At 42.5% G+C, this 15550-nt stretch overlaps 2 protein-coding genes across 3 annotated transcripts in view; both read left to right on the top strand.

Annotated features, from left to right (window-relative positions):
• The first annotated feature begins 1581 nt into the window (after positions 1–1581).
• Positions 1582–15550, top strand: part of RIPPLY2 (ripply transcriptional repressor 2) — a 28546-nt gene continuing 14577 nt past the window's right edge. For both annotated transcript variants that reach the window (XM_067702661.1, XM_067702660.1), the window contains exons 1-4: positions 1582–2122; positions 2437–2501; positions 5534–5711; positions 13068–13221. In XM_067702661.1, the coding sequence (XP_067558762.1) occupies positions 1757–2122; positions 2437–2501; positions 5534–5681 (579 nt within the window). In that variant the 5' untranslated portion in view covers positions 1582–1756 and the 3' untranslated portion in view covers positions 5682–5711; positions 13068–13221. The remainder of the gene's footprint in view (positions 2123–2436; positions 2502–5533; positions 5712–13067; positions 13222–15550) is intronic.
• The window catches only part of CYB5R4 (cytochrome b5 reductase 4), an 82827-nt gene continuing 75134 nt past the window's right edge, over positions 7858–15550 (top strand). The window contains exons 1-2 of the mRNA XM_067702659.1: positions 7858–8080; positions 13068–13221. Of these exons, the coding sequence (XP_067558760.1) occupies positions 8006–8080; positions 13068–13221 (229 nt within the window). The 5' untranslated portion in view covers positions 7858–8005. The remainder of the gene's footprint in view (positions 8081–13067; positions 13222–15550) is intronic.

The raw sequence follows: 15550 nt of genomic DNA, 5'->3' as shown, positions 1-15550 counted from the left end.
GTGCTTTATCATGGTATATTAGATTCTAAATAGTCCAAGCCTTTTCTCCCTTCTCAGCCACATCTCTGCTCCAGCAACACCTACTCCCTAGAAGCACTGCCCCTTCTCCCACTCCTGCACCACACACACACACACACACACACAGACTCCACTATTTCTTGACTGATTCTTCTAGAAATCCCAATTTTGGTTTCTTTCGCTTTAAGAAGGCTTTCCTGGTTGCAACAAACAGACTTATCACTTCCCTCCCTTGTACTATTTCTTTGCTTAAAATGTGCTTTTGTTATTGAACGTGGCAATTAAAAAAAATCTTTGCTCATGTGGCCACTGTGATGGCCATAGATGGCAATGACTGCGATCCTCTTGACAATAGGGGGATATCTTATTCACAATTATATCTGGAAAGTGCAGACCTTAGCACATTACAGATACCCTAAAAGATGTTTACAAAATGGATACGATAAACCATTTCATCAGATAGCTTAGCATCTGTTAAGTGTTTAGATTTTTTTATATAACAAAATTTATTGAGAGTTTACTATGTGTCAGGCACTGTAGCAAACATTCTATAAGTTTTATTTTATTTAGCCTAACAATACTTCTAGGGCACTGAGACATGCATTAGATACCTATCCTCACTGATTTCACTATCTGAAGCAAACCCTTTCTCACCTTCCTGACAGGTAGATCATTGTAGGCCCTTGGGTATTAATTAGATGGATTTCTCAGTAATTGAATGGATAGCAGAGACATTATAGCCTACATTTGGGGTTCTTCTCTACAACTTTGAAGAGGAAGTTCAGCTCTATTATTTAAAACATTTTGGACAAAAATCATGACATTTATATATCATCTTTTCTTGGAAGCATAACTTTTTTTTTTTTAACCAAGATTCATGGACCTCTGTGATAAGTAAGGGGTAACTTAAATAAGAGAAACAGGCAGAGAGGTTGACTAAGTTATTCCACATCATAACTTTCCAGGATTTCATTATTATTCCACACATACCCAACACCCACAAAAGAACTTGCTAATTATCACTGAGTGACAAAATGCCAAGAGTGACATAATTGTATAGATGACACTCAAGACTTATCTTTGGAGGACACTGATAAGATGTTGGGGAAAATGGCAAAGACGAGAAGACAGAGTAGAACTCTATGCCAAAATCCTATGACTCCAGGCTCTGGTCCTCTAGGTTGGAACATTCAGTCTTTTACAATTAAACTCTTGTGAATCTTTAATCTTCAAATAATAATAGGCAGATGGAGGAACCTAGTCTGTCAATACATTAAAAAACAAACAAATCCTCCCCAAACCGATATTCCTTTCGTAAGGAGTGCAGAACCAGTGGCATTTGCTGAAGGCGAAAAGCCGTGAGACTGTCGAGCAGTAATGACCCGCCACTCGGCCTTTTTTTTGCAGTAATACACAAAACGTGTAGAATCGCTTAAGTTTAACCCGTCCTAGCCTCTTCACTAGGAAACTGGTCGCTCGGGCGAATGTTGTTATCCACCCCCCGCAGACAAGTGTGGAAGAGCGATTAACACTCGCTTGACAAACCCGCTCCCCGGGCCATTTGGGAGTTGCACGCGTTCGCCCCCGGGGTTCGGGCCGCTGCGCCTTGACGCGCAGCCTTTTTGTTTACGCGGAGAGAGGGGAGGAGAGGGAGAGGACGTGTAAAGATGTAGCGGGCCGCGGGGGCTATATAAGGCTTCGGGCTCGGGCCGGGTGGGTGCCAGGGGCCAGCCTGCCCATGGAGATCGCGGAGACCACGGAGACCCCAGGCGGCCAGCGCGCGCGCTGCCGCCTCCAGCTGCCAGCCGCTACCGAACGCCAGACGCGGCGCGGGGGCGCGGACCCCGGGTACCGCGTCTCTGTCCCGCCCTGCGCCTCCCCCGCTCCATCCCTCCCGCCTGCGCCTCCCCAGCTCCTCCCCTCCGCTCTCTCACCCCCGCACCCTCTAGGCCCTCGCTCAGATGCGGTCGGTTCTCCCGGGTCGGGGCTCACTGCTCCTCTGCGCGCCTTCCGCTGCCCACCTCGCAGATCCGCAGGCTTCTGGAGACCGTGGGTGGAAGACAGTGGCGAGGAGGAAGAGGCGCCGCACCACGCCGCGGAGGCGGTGAGTGAGCCGCGCATCCCGGGGGCGCTGTTGATCGATCAACGCAGGCTACGCCGGGCCCCAGGGAGACGCGCGCCAGGCCTTCCCCTCGCTTAAGATCGCGCCTGCTGGTGGCCATACCGGTGGCCCTGTCGGTGCTGAAGCGACGAGTGCGTCCTCCAGAGCTACTGGCACGAACAGATCGGGCCGGGAGCGAGGCTACTGAGAGCCCCGCGGTCACATTCCCCGCAGACGAGAGGAAAGCCTGGTCGCCAGGGTTTGCAGTTTTTTTAGAAGGTGAGTGCTAACTTCGATCCATTTCCTTACACCCCCAGATGCCAGATGGCCCCGGAATAACGGACGCCTCAGAAAAGCTTTCCCGATACAGACACCCAGTCAGGTGAGTGACAGGCCTCATCGAAGGTCTGTCTGCAGCCACAGGGAAGAGCCGGGGGCCTCGTCCGGCCCTGCTCAGCAGCTGGTCCTGAAGTTTTTCTCTTTTGGAAAACCTATCTTTAACGTTTCTTTAATCTTCCTCGTCCCAGAGGTCCTTTACTCATCGAACTGGAAAATGTAGGAGCTCACGCTCTCCCCTGAAAGAACTGTTAATCAGTGCACACTTAGTAAACACTTAAAAAATATATTATGAAGAGGGAAAGCGGGCGGTGTTAGTAAAAGTAGAAAGGTGACATCTTGTGCCTGCAAAACAATTTCTTTTTAATGCCAAAGGGTTCAAGTGAAATTGACTTCACACCAGGCAGAGTGTGTATATTCTTTTTCTCTTGCAAACCAGAAGGAAGAATGGTATTCACAATCATGGTTTACACCAAACTGAACAAATCGAGCTTGATGTGTAAGACAAAAAGGAAATATGATGAAAATCCTAAAGACTACTAAGGATCACAAAAGGGACCAACAGTTATTTGACCTAACAATTAGGAGCTAGTTTACTGTTCCTAGCTACTGGGAAGTCAGCCTTCCTGCAAGATTCTTTGTAGCTTTTAATCAGGTGGAAAGTTAATTCTGCAGTTTGCCTGCCTTAGAGAGCTGTTAGATGAAGAGCTATATAATGTTTGTAGAATGTGTATATGTTTATAATAGCACATAGTAGTCGATACATGTTGATTAATTTCCTACCTTTTGCTAGAACTTGTGAAGGACAGAGAAAAAAAAATCACAGCCCTTTGGAAGTGTTTTAGTAGTTTAGCTTGGTCAATTTTATAACTAACTCTGTCAGAGGGGGTGGAGAAGGGTCAGGGAAGTGTGTATCATAGGTGTGATTACCTGGTTGAGTCTTGAAGTTAACCAGATGGATGGTAGGTCGGGAACGTGGGAGCAGAAGAAATAGCGTAGAAAAAGAGAACAGCATGGTTCCTTCTGGGAGCATCAAGGAACTGGCATTTGGGTGTGTGAAGCTGTGGTCATTTCACCAGGGAAGGCAGAGGCCAGGTCTTGTACACCTTGGTACAAGAGTTTTGTCCTGATCCTGTATGTGGCATTGGGAACTCATGGACTTTATTCTGTAGATGGTATTGGGGATTACTCAAAGGATTTTAACCAAAAGAGTAATGTGATCAGATTTATGTTTCAGAAAAATCACTAAGGAAATGGTATATAGCTTTAGTTAGAACACCAAAAGTGAAATTGGAAGTTATTGCAGTTCAGGCATTGGAAGCGAGGATGGGACTGGGTGAATCTGGGGAATACTTAGGTGACACAGTAGATTAGGCTTATGATGTATTGGATATGGTAGGTAAAGTAGAAGTAAAAAGACAGAATGACGCGCAAGTTGGTGGAACTGTAGATCAAGATACTGAGTCGAATTTTCCATTTGTCATATTTAATGTGCCTATGGTGCCTCCAAGTAGATATTCCAGTAGGGAGCAGCATATACAGGTTCGTGGTCCAAAGTCAAGTTCTTAAGTGGAAATACAGACAGACTTGGGAACCTTTGGTAAATTGGGGAAATCATGGCAGTGGGTCAGGTCATCTGGAGGAGTGAGAGAGGAGAAATGATCACTCTTGATAAAATGGTGGGGGAAGGCCAGCATCTAACCTGTCTACAGAGAAAGAGAGGTCCACAAAGGTGACTGGGAAGAATCACTCAGAACAGGGGAGAATTCAGTAAAGTATGAAGTCCCTGGAAGAAAAATGGCCAGTGAGAGATTCCGGGGGAGAGAGAGTGTGATAACAATTAAACAACGTTCTTTGGGTTTGGCAGTTTTACACATTAGAAAATCAACTGCTTCCTGTATAAGCACTTCCGTTTTTGAACTACTGTAGCAGTTTCTTTGTATTTCTCTTAAGTTTATTGTATTTTTATTAAGTTCTATCTTGAGTAGTAATGTGTGTTTCTGATTCTTTTTACTCAGTTGTCAACTTCATGAAGGTAGGGACCATGATTTATTCATCTTTGAATTATGTTTGACGCAAGAGATCACTAAAATATTGATTGAATGACTGAATTACTGATGGTTGTTTATTTAGGCACCCAGTTGATAAGCTTAAAAAAAAAAACTATTTGGCTAGAAACGTTTATAAACTACACGGCCTACTTTTTTGCCTTTTAAAATAGAGTATAGTGAACATATGTAACTTTCTTTTTGTTAGAATCAGTCTATTATATGGGTATGTGGGGCTATTTATTGTATACTAAAATACTGTGTACTGTAGCTGGGGATTCAGCCTTGTCCTTTTATTTACTTGGATGAAAAATAATAGAAGATCAGATGGCAAGATTAATATTTGTTGGAAATTTGAAGTTTTGAGGTAATCACGTTTACATACAAATTATTTGTATAAAACCAGTCTAATTCTCAACATCTTAATATGGTGTTCCAAAATTTAGTTGGATGGGGAAAGGGGAGAGAGATGGGCTCGAGGTTGGGGTCAGAGGTAGCCTTTTGAAAAGGTTGCTTTTTGTACTTTTCTAAACTTGATTTGGTTCCATCTGTAACTAAGAGCTAAGTCTGCGTTTCAAGCAAAATACTAGGTAATTTATGCCTATGTGTAAGGTGCATAATACTTTGATGTCTTTATAAAGTTGGCTATCATCACAATTTTTAATGTCATGGTAGGATTCATTTTTTTTCCCAAAGGAATTTGGAAGACAAACCTTCTTCTGTATTTTGTAAGAATAAATATATCCATAATGCCTGAAGTAAGTTAAATATTGATCTTATGCTCACGAAGGGTTTAGTGTCAATTTATTTGGTCCAATTTATAGCTTGGATAAAGATTTAAAGTAATTAACCAGTTACTGATACTTTGTCAAGCAGACTCCATGAAAGCTGTGATAGTAGCATTTTAAACTATCTAAATGCATAAATCAGTTGTTAAATATATGGAGATTTTGAAATTTGAACGTTTCATGAGTAGAAGGATTCTGAATGTGAAAAAAATAAAGCATATTATGTTGTCTGCTTCTTTCAGACTATTTTGGCCAAAATCAAAGTGTTACGATTACTTATATAAAGAAGCAGAAGTTCTTCTGAAAAAATTTCCAATTCAAGCCACAATTTCATTTTATGAAGATTCTGATAGCGAAGAAGAAATTGAGGAGCTGATCTGTGAAAATTAATCTGATTACTTTTGATGACATTCAAAGCTTGTAGGTACAAATTAGATTAGTGTACAAATGTATCATAATCCTTTTAAATTAACTTATTTGTATATAAATTATTAATAAAATGAACTATTTAGTAATTACTATGGTAGTTTGGCCTTTTTTATCCCTACACTATAATTCAATGTTGGAATTTAAAAATAGGTTTTATTTATAATGGAACCTTGATTGTATTATAAACATTTGGGGCTTATAAAAGATAATTTGGTTCTCTTCATCAAATTACAAATTTATCTTCAGTTATAATTTTGAAAATAAAACTTTTCAAAGAAAGACAATATTTAATTTTCAAGACTGAATCTTGTGACATCTGGTATTTCCTACCGAGCCCCATTGGATGTTGTAGTTACAGATGAATATTATCTTACTAGATAATGAGGACAATCCTCTTATGTTTCCAATCACACATTATTATTATGTATTAGCTAGTAGATGGTGAAAATGTTGTAAATCATTGTCTATAATTGAAATTGGGAATCAATGTTAGGGCTATTAAATTGTAGGGATTTTAATGAATGATGAGTCAAGTAATTCTTACTTTAATACCCTTCTGCTGTCCTCAAATCCAGTAGTAAAATAGCATGGGTGTTTAGTACTTATGGCACTACATTGAGGGATCCCCAGAATTAAAACAAAACATTTAAATGGATGTGACTTACATGGAGTCTAAAAAAGGGGAGACAAAAGGCCAGAATTTGATAGTACTTTTTTTTCCATTTCTGTCCACGAGGGAGCTAGGAAATTTGGCAGATAGGAGACATTCTCTAACTGCATCACCTTCCAGCGCTGCTGTGGTTCCCTGCTCCTGATACTCATGTAACGATTTTCACATAGGAAGTGAAATAAGAAATTCTTAGAGATTAGCTTTTTTTTTTTGGTTAAACATAGACTTATAGAAGAATACATCATCTTTTAATGAAAGAGAAAACAGGAGCACTTTGCACGGGAGAGGTAACATAGTAAACTATGATCATGAAGTTCTTTTAGCTCAAATACAATCTTTGCAGTGGCAAGCAATTGAAATATAAGCATTGATTTCCAGGCACTTTAAGGACAAAGGAATTGAAATAGAGCAAATTCAAACCATGTTTCAGAGTCAGGAAAAGTTAGTAATGGCAGGAGGATGGAGAGTTACTTAGAACTATATTTCTTTTCCTGAAAACTTCTTCTTTTACTGGGTTCTGCTCTCAGGATATGTGTGTTCCCCAAGAGATATGCAAAAAAACCACCAGGTCACCAATCTGGACCTTGAGTATTAGGGACTGGTGTTTACCTGCACAGTATTTGTGCTGCTGTCATTAATAGGGTGGAATAGTATGAAAAGCCACAGCCACATTTATTGAGTGCCTACTATTAGCCAGGCACTGTGCTAGGTAATTTGCACTTGACGTCTCACTTAATTCTTACTAAAACCTAAATCCATTATGCAGATGGGAAATGAGGCATTGAGATACTAAAGTAACCTGCAGAAGGATGCTCATTTAGTAGCTGCAGAGGTGGCATCCAAACGAAACCTATCTGACTCTTGAACGTGGCTAGCTGTTCAGCGCTACATTTGGACATAGGCTGCATCAGTTCTCAGTCCCCTTTATCTTTCAGGGAAGAGAGGAAGTTAGATGAGGAGGAAGAACTTGTGAGTGGGTGAATGGAGCAGAAAGAGACTTTACTAACCTCTGCGACTCATTCGTTAATCATTAGCGAGAGTTCTTAAAGGTGAAGTGTTCTCTTCACCTAGCAGGAGTGACTGTTTGCATTTGACATCTTAACTCTTAAAGGTTCTCTTTCCTGTACAGCGTGGTGCCTTAGAAGGGAGAGTTTCTGAGAAATCAAAATGCCTTATTCCATATTCAAGCAGTGCGATGGTAGTGCTTCAACAACGGGCAGACACTTGTGTTCTGGGTTAACAGGCGTCTCCAAGAATTTATTCTCAGATTCAGTCAGCACCAAGGCTTAGGAACAGCTTCACCCTTTAATCTTTCCACGGAACAGCTGTCACCTCTTTTCGGTGCTGAAATTCAGGGTGCGGGACGAACGGAGCATGCGTACTTTACCCTGATTCCACCCCCGCCGGCTCTCCGTTGGTCTCGTTGGCTCCGCCCCTCGCGTCCTCGACGTTCTGCGTCATGGCGCGCCTCACCCCGGGCGACCCCGGAAGTGGGTCGGGGGCTTGGCCTCTGCCCGGCCTCGGAGCCGGAGCCGGAGGTGTTACCTGGAGGGGTCGCACCGAGCTATTCCGTCGGGCGGCGTACCCCGGGCAGGGCCCGGGCTAAGAGTCCAGGATGCTGAACGTCCCTTCCCAGTCTTTCCCGGGCCCCAGCTCGCAGCAGCGCGTCTCCACCGGGGGGCGTAGCAAGGTAAGCGGGTGACTCCGGCGGTCTCGTGCCGCAGCCCTTCCTTCTCGCCAGCGTTTCATGCTCCGGCACAGTCCTTTCTCTCCTTCCGTACCCTCTCCCACCTCCTGTCCCCACCTCTAGCTTTCGTTCCCTCCCGCCCTTGCTGGCGATCTCTTTCAGATCCCATGCCGTTTCCAGTCCTCGAACTCTACTAACCTCCCTCCCTCTTACGTACTGGCCCCTTTTCTTTCCCATCCCATTATCCCGTTCTGTCAGTTCCCTTCTTCCAACTCTTTCCCCATTAATTAAATTCAGATGTATGATAGGGCCAGGCTCTGTGCGTCCTATATTGTAGGGATTCAGTATTAGCTTCCTTCCTTAAACATAACCTCCTCTCCGTTCTTTTGTTCACTTTCCGAAGGGGTTGTGAGCGATGTGAGTTCCCTAGAAGAGAGGAAAGGCTGAGCACTAGCGACAGAGACCAGTGATCATCCCGCCAAGGGTGGGGACTCCGGGAGCTAGGGAAGATTGGAGAAGCGAGAACAGGTGTCTGCAAACCTCCAGTTAGGTTTACGGACGCTTCTCCAAGTCACACTGCCTTTCTGTCTTCCTCTGGTACCTGATTGTTTTATCACTGCCTTTTCTACTGATGTCATTTGCTGACTCTGAAGCTAATATGATACTCTTTAACTTTTTGTTGCATGTAGCTTCTGTTACCAACAGGTGGAACACAAATGTGTTTTATATTTGCAGAATTTAATAGAATTGTCTCCTGTGTTCATTGCAACATGAATGCTGCTTGTTTCTGTTGATTGTTAGTTCCTCATTCAATAACCACATCTTCATGTTTTGTTTGCAAGACTTCCACCTACTCGGGCCACTCCTTTTTCATTTCTGGACTCTTGAGCCTTAGCATTGACATCATTTGGGAACTTCACCAACTTTCTCTATGTTCTCCACATGGACCTGGAGTTTGACTCTAGATCACAATTATGGGTTCAGGGATCTGTAGCTTTCATTAGATTTTCAGAAGTCTATCGCCCCAACTGTAATAATAATAAAACTGAGATTTATTTAGTGCTTACTGAAGACCTCAGTGCTTTACATGTATTAACTTGTTTAATCTTTCTAATGATCCTATGAAGTGGGTGCTTTCATTATCTCCATTTCACAGAAGAGAAAACTGGTTAAGAAATGCTGCCTTGGACCCAGTAGGCTTGATGTGATGTGACTCTGACTGTGACTTTTCACTTATTGCTGCATATATTATGCAGCCATCCAGTCGTGTGTCCTCGTCTCCTTGGTGTTTGACCTGCTTCTCTCCTTAAGCTAAGTGCTTGGCTGAATAGTAGAGCCTTTTCAAAGAAAGCATCTCTGGATTAGAATATGAGAGTTGCTGCCCTTCTCCATTAAAACTACCAGCCATGTTCTCAGTATCATTTAAAGGAGAAAACTTAGAGGCAAAGACAAACGTTTTCTCAGGTGGTGATGGGAAAGGTGAGTCTTTGGGTCCAGAAAGAGAATAAAATGCGATTATTCTGCAATTCAAGAGAAAACTCAGACGATTTTTTCCCCCTTTGTGAAATTGTTGCCGAACTGAACTTGAGTTTGTTTTCCTGACGCTCAGCGAAGGCCATCTCCTGATACTGGGTTGTGGTGGAGGAAAGTGCAGCGTTTATTTGCAGGGCGCCAAGCAAGGAGAATGGGCAGCTAGTGCTCAGAACACCCAGATTCCCCGATGGCTTTCAGGCAAGCGTTATCAAAGGCAACATTTGGGGTGAGGGTCCAGGGAGCATGATTAGCTTGCGGACATTCTTCTGTTTGGTTGGTGGTGAGGTAACATGGTGATATTTTAGAAATCTCAATCCACAACCTTCTTGTTCCAGCCAGGCTGGGGCCTTTGTGTTTGTGGTCAGCAGTTTCTATCCCTTGGGGTCCTGGTTGCTGTAAAAGAACTCAAGGATATGCATCATGTTGTTGTGTGTATCTCTTCAGGAGGGACTAGGAGTCCTGTGACTATTGTTCAAGCTCTTAGTAGTTTTCTTGCTTGACTACTTTTCCTTGGTTTCTGTATTTCTCACTTCTATAGTCATTAGCTGTTTGATTCTGCTCTTTGGAACTCTGGGAAGGCCTAGGAGACTGAAGCTTTTTCTACAAATAAGAAGCAGAGACATGGAGACCCTACCATATTTGGGTCTCAGTACCGTATTTATTGAGACCCTACCATATGCTGGAGATGTGATCTCTGTTGGGGAGGGGGAAATTTCTGCAGAAGTGACACAAGACAGATTAGCAGGAGGAAAAGAAACAAACTTAATTGGCATGCACAGAAGTCTTGTAGAAATGGGATCTAATGTTATGAGTCTAAGCTCGTACTGCTTGCAGCACGACAGGCCAATAAGGGGGAGACAAATTGCTGGGGTAAGGAATCATGACTTTATTTGAAAAGCCGGCAAACGGAGAAGCTGGTGGGCTCATCCCCCAAAGAACCATCTTGCCTGAGTTAGAATTCAGGCTTCTTTTATACTAGAAGGGGAGGGAGTAAAGTCAAACATTCCCTGTTTCCCATCAGCCTCCAGAGAGGATGTGTTAATTTCTTCGTCCCTGCAGTCATTCGCAGGTGGGCCTGGTCAGGATGTTTCCTGTGAGCTAAATAAAGGTATTTTAGCTTAATGCTCATTGCCCGGATAGCCGGGTTCCCAGAGATGGGCCATTATGTGTAATTTAAACTTATAGGCGACATCCCTTTAGTGATTAACTTGTAATAGATTCTTCCCTATTACACTAAGGAGTGACCAAAACTGGCAGCTTTTATACTTTTCAGACAGACAGTACATTTGAGAGGAATTGATGGGACAAAGAAACTTAGGTCTGGATACTGAATTGGTAAGGAATTTGAGCAAAGTTTGGGCTTGCGTGGTAAATTAGTAAACAAATAACAAGATTTGTTTACAGGCTTCTTGGCCCTGAATTTCCTATCTCTGGTGAGAAGGATGTGTTTCTACCTCCCAGTAGAGGGAGGGCACCTTTCACATGGGAGATTTATTTCCTGCTTTCAGGGAGATAAAGAGGACAGTCAAAGTGTTCCTCTTGCATGGCTTGCCCTGGGCCCCAACATCTCTGTTGTCAAAGAGTTTAGTCCAGCAAGCTTCACAGACTAGTAAAGAGGCAGTTATAAATACCATAGGGACTGTAACAGTCTGTTATGACCTTGAAGGAGTCGGGGTCAGAAAAGGCTTCTGGAGGAAGTAATGTCTGCGGGGGAGAGAGCGGAATCAGTTTCCATTTACCTAAAAGCATAGAATGGGAAGGGGCAAAAGTTAAGACGTGGAGCTAGTGAGGTAAACTATGACCAGATGATGAAGGGCCTAGTAAACCACTCGAGGGCGTTTAGAGACATTACTATAAGGATTATGAGGAGCCACTGAAGGAGGGAGGGTCCTAGCTTAGATTTGCATTTCCAAAAGATTACTACCTGCAGGTGATAGAATGGCGAAAGAAGTGGTTTGGGATGGGAAAGATCATATGCATTCTCACACTTTACTTCATTTATGAAGACCAAGAGACCTAGAGAGTTTTAGCGATGGTAAGATTGGGATGATGTGGATTGGTAAGAAGGAATGTGAAGCTGGAAAGGCACCACAGACCTATTAACTTGGTTATTTCGGGGGCAATTGAATATCTAAAACAGATATGATTCAGGAAAGTGAGATGTGTGTTTTAGTACTTTCGGGCCGCTCTAACCGAATATCATAGGTGGCTTATAAACAACAGAAACTTATTTCTCACACTTCTGGCGACTGGGAAGTCAAGATCAATGCACTGGCCAGTTCTGTGTCTGGTGAGACCCCGATTCCTGGTTTGCAGCCATCTTTTTAGTGTCCTTACTTGGCGGAAGGGGTGAGGGAACTCTCTAATGCCTGTTTTATAAGGGCACTAATCGCAACAACTTTATCACCTACCACAGGCCCTATTTCCTAGCACCATCACATTGAGGATTAGGATTTCAATCTGTTTTGGGGGGACACAAATAGCAATAAACTTCCTTGAATATGACTACTTTTATGTTAAACAGTTATCTGGTACTATGTTACAAACTAGTTATACAGGTTAGATGTCTTGAAAAATTTCCACTAGGGTGTCGCAACTGGTTAAAACACTAATTGTACCTCTTATCTAAAAGCTTTGAAAATGTATTTTGTAAAAAAAACCAAAACCCACAAAATCCCAAACATCCTGTTATTAAACCCTCTAGGCAGGAGAAAGCAAAGTTTTGTGCAAAGCCCAGGTAATAAATAATTTAGGCTTTGAGGGCGTCATAAGGATTCAGTCTCTTCACCACCAGCACCACCACCATGGGTGGAAATTACTCGTAGCTCAAGGGCTATACAGAAACGGGCATAGGCCAGTTTGCCAACCCCTTCCCTAGAGTGTGACAGTTTAGAGACATTATTATAAGGAATATGGGGAGCCACCGTTTTAATATTTTCCATTATTTGATAACCTTTGTTTCTCAGTGGATTCTTAGAAAACATATTACCATCTCATGTGATTTCTAATATTCTGTGTATGTTGAAAACCCAGAAAATCAACTTCAGCCAGTTTCTGTTTTCTTCTATCAAATCCCTTGATTTTTAAGGCAAAGAAATTTTGGTCCAAATTGGTAAGCGACTAGAACATATTAGCAGTAGAGCCAGGACCAAAATTTGTTTTCTGACTCTGGGTTCAGTACTATCTTTGTACTATGATACCATTTGCATGGACATTTGTGTGCCAGAATTTCTAAGCCACACCTCATGGCCCAGGTACTTTATATAGGGTTCCATTTATAATTCTGATACCACGTCCTAAAGCTGAAGAAGACTTTTAGAATTGTTATATTTGAGTTTTCTTATCTTTTGGAGTGGGAATCAATAATGAAGTGGCCTGAGGACCAGCAGCAGGAAGGGGAAGGGAAGGCAGCTGACTCGAAAAAGCCACACTGAATTCTTCCTTGTTCCTTTTTGAGGTCCCTCTGAAACAGGGCAGAAGTCTTATGGATTGGATTCGACTGACCAAAAGTGGAAAGGACCTAACAGGATTAAAAGGAAGATTAATTGAAGTAACTGAAGAAGAACTTAAAAAACACAACAAAAAAGATGATTGTTGGATATGCATAAGAGGTAGGTGGTATTTATTATGTACTGCAAAACGTTTTGGCTAGGGTTTCCAGTTGTAATGCTGTATAGCCCCTTGGTCCTGTTATTTGGTGATATGATTTGCAATTAGATAACAAAAATATGCCTTACACTGGGCAATAAATTCTCTAATTCGGAATTTGGGTCTGAATTAGGGCAGTATTTCTTCCCTAAGTCTCTGTTCACATAGCATCCCTGTACTGTATTCCCTTTGAAAGAAAACAAGTGTTTACCAGGCAATTTAATACCAAAGTAATAAAATTATTCAGTAACACCTAGTTTGTATGGAATAATGTTCCACCTTTGTGCCGTGTAACAGAATTCTGTAGGAAAAAATGTCTCTGAGAATCTAAAGTAAATCAGAAAACCCACATTAAAGCCAAATCCTTAGTTCTCACTTGCAGCACTTTTTATTACTTAATCCACGCTTGTTAGCAATATGAGTTACCTGATTTTTCTAGCCCACAGCAAATTAGAACCCCCAGGCTAGAAATGGATAGATTGGGAGAGAGTGAGCAGAGAAAGAATGATAGTTGATGGAAGTAGATCTCATGGTGTCCTACAGCCTGGTATCTGGGAGAGAAGCAAAAACAATTAAGGGCTTGCAGCTGTGCACTGGGTCTCCACAGCAATGTCCTTGAGTCATCTAGATGGGGTTCAGTATATCCACTATCCTCAGTTCAAAGAAGAAAGGAAGTGTGTCATTTATTGCTGTTATCGCAGTTGTAATTTTATCATTGTATAATTTTGGTTTGTTGTCAGTTATCCTGATGACACTGTCACCTGTATGAGGGCAGGGACCATGTCAGTCCCCTGCTGTGTCCTTGGTGCCTGGCACATAGAGGTCATCAGTATGTGTTTGTTGAACTAGTGCAACACTTACCATTCTTAAGAAATTTGGTTACTTGAAGAGGTGGTTGTCACAGTAGATCAGTGGTGTAGTAAATGGAAAGACACCAGTAGCACTGTTAGTTTGCTAGGGATGCCCAAACAGAATTCAACAAACTGGGTGACGTAAACCACAGAAATTTATTATCTCACAGTTCTGGAGGCTAAACTTTAAGATCAGGGTATCTTCTTTGGGCTTGAAGAGGAAGCTGTCCCATGCCTCTCGCCTCTCTTCTGGTGGTTTGCTGGCAATCTTGGAGTTGCTTGGCTTGTGGTGGCATCACTCTGATCTCTGACTTCATCTTTATATGGCATTCTTCCTGTGTGATTGTCTGGGTCCAAACTTGCTGTTTTTATAAGGACATGGGTCATATTGGAGGAGGGGCCTGCCCTACTCTAATATGACCTCATCTAATTACATCTGCATTGACCCTGTATCCACATAAGGTCATGTTCTGAAGTATTGCAAGTTAGGATTTCAATGTATGAATTTGGGGGTACACAATTCAATCCGTAACAGATATAATTAGAGTGTGGAATGTTTTTCAGCGGCAGAGGGTATGGAATCTTCCAGGAGGGGACGACTTAGCTTGTTCTGAGGCAGAAGAACAGATGCTCAACTTTTCAAAGTTTCTCAGGGAAATACACTGTGGATAGACCAGTAACTTGGAATGAGGATTCTGCCAGACACAAAAAGCTCCTTTTGCCATTTGATAGGGTTTTTAATACCCTCCTTGCTTTCTCTCCGTGCTGCATACCTGTTTACCAGGTGCAGGTAACTGGCACAAAATGACCTCCCCACTGTGCCCAAGTGTCTTCTGCTGGCCTGGGTGAAGTGGAGGTCAGTTTCCCACGAGGATTTCTCAGCTGGTCCAGGCTATGGGGGTGTCTGAGCTGTTTCTGCAGTAGGAAGCCACTTTTTCAGAAAACTCTCTCATGTGAACCCTTCACATCCTAGCGCTATTAGATAAATGAGGCATCGTTACAATGCAGTCATACTTTTTTATTCATTTGATGTACTGATGGAGGTCAGGGACGGGTTTGCTATGTTTAAAAAGTAATACATGTTGCTCCCAGTTACATATCTCCCGTAATGATTTGAATGGATGACACTCTTCCGGTAAGGTTGTTGATTTAAGGATAAATTCTTTTAAAGTTTCTGTTGGAGAATGTATTCTACCCTACTAATAATTGGGCTTTTCCCCCCGGATTGCAAAGTAGGATGTGTCTTTTTTTTTTTCCCTTTTGACAGAGTTTGGTTTTTAATTTTAATAAAGAAACATTTGATTTAGGCCCTGCCCTGGCACCCTCCACTCTAGGAGGAGAAGATGAATAACTGGTAGACAAGTCTGAGTGAAGTGCCCTACGAGGGCTATGAAGAAAGTGATGTCAGATTGCAGGGAGGGGGACGTGTGGGTTAGGAACA

Source organism: Pseudorca crassidens, chromosome 13 (genome assembly GCF_039906515.1).
Source record: "Pseudorca crassidens isolate mPseCra1 chromosome 13, mPseCra1.hap1, whole genome shotgun sequence".
Lineage (NCBI taxonomy): Eukaryota > Metazoa > Chordata > Mammalia > Artiodactyla > Delphinidae > Pseudorca > Pseudorca crassidens.
This window is presented reverse-complemented; position numbering and strand designations above follow the sequence as displayed.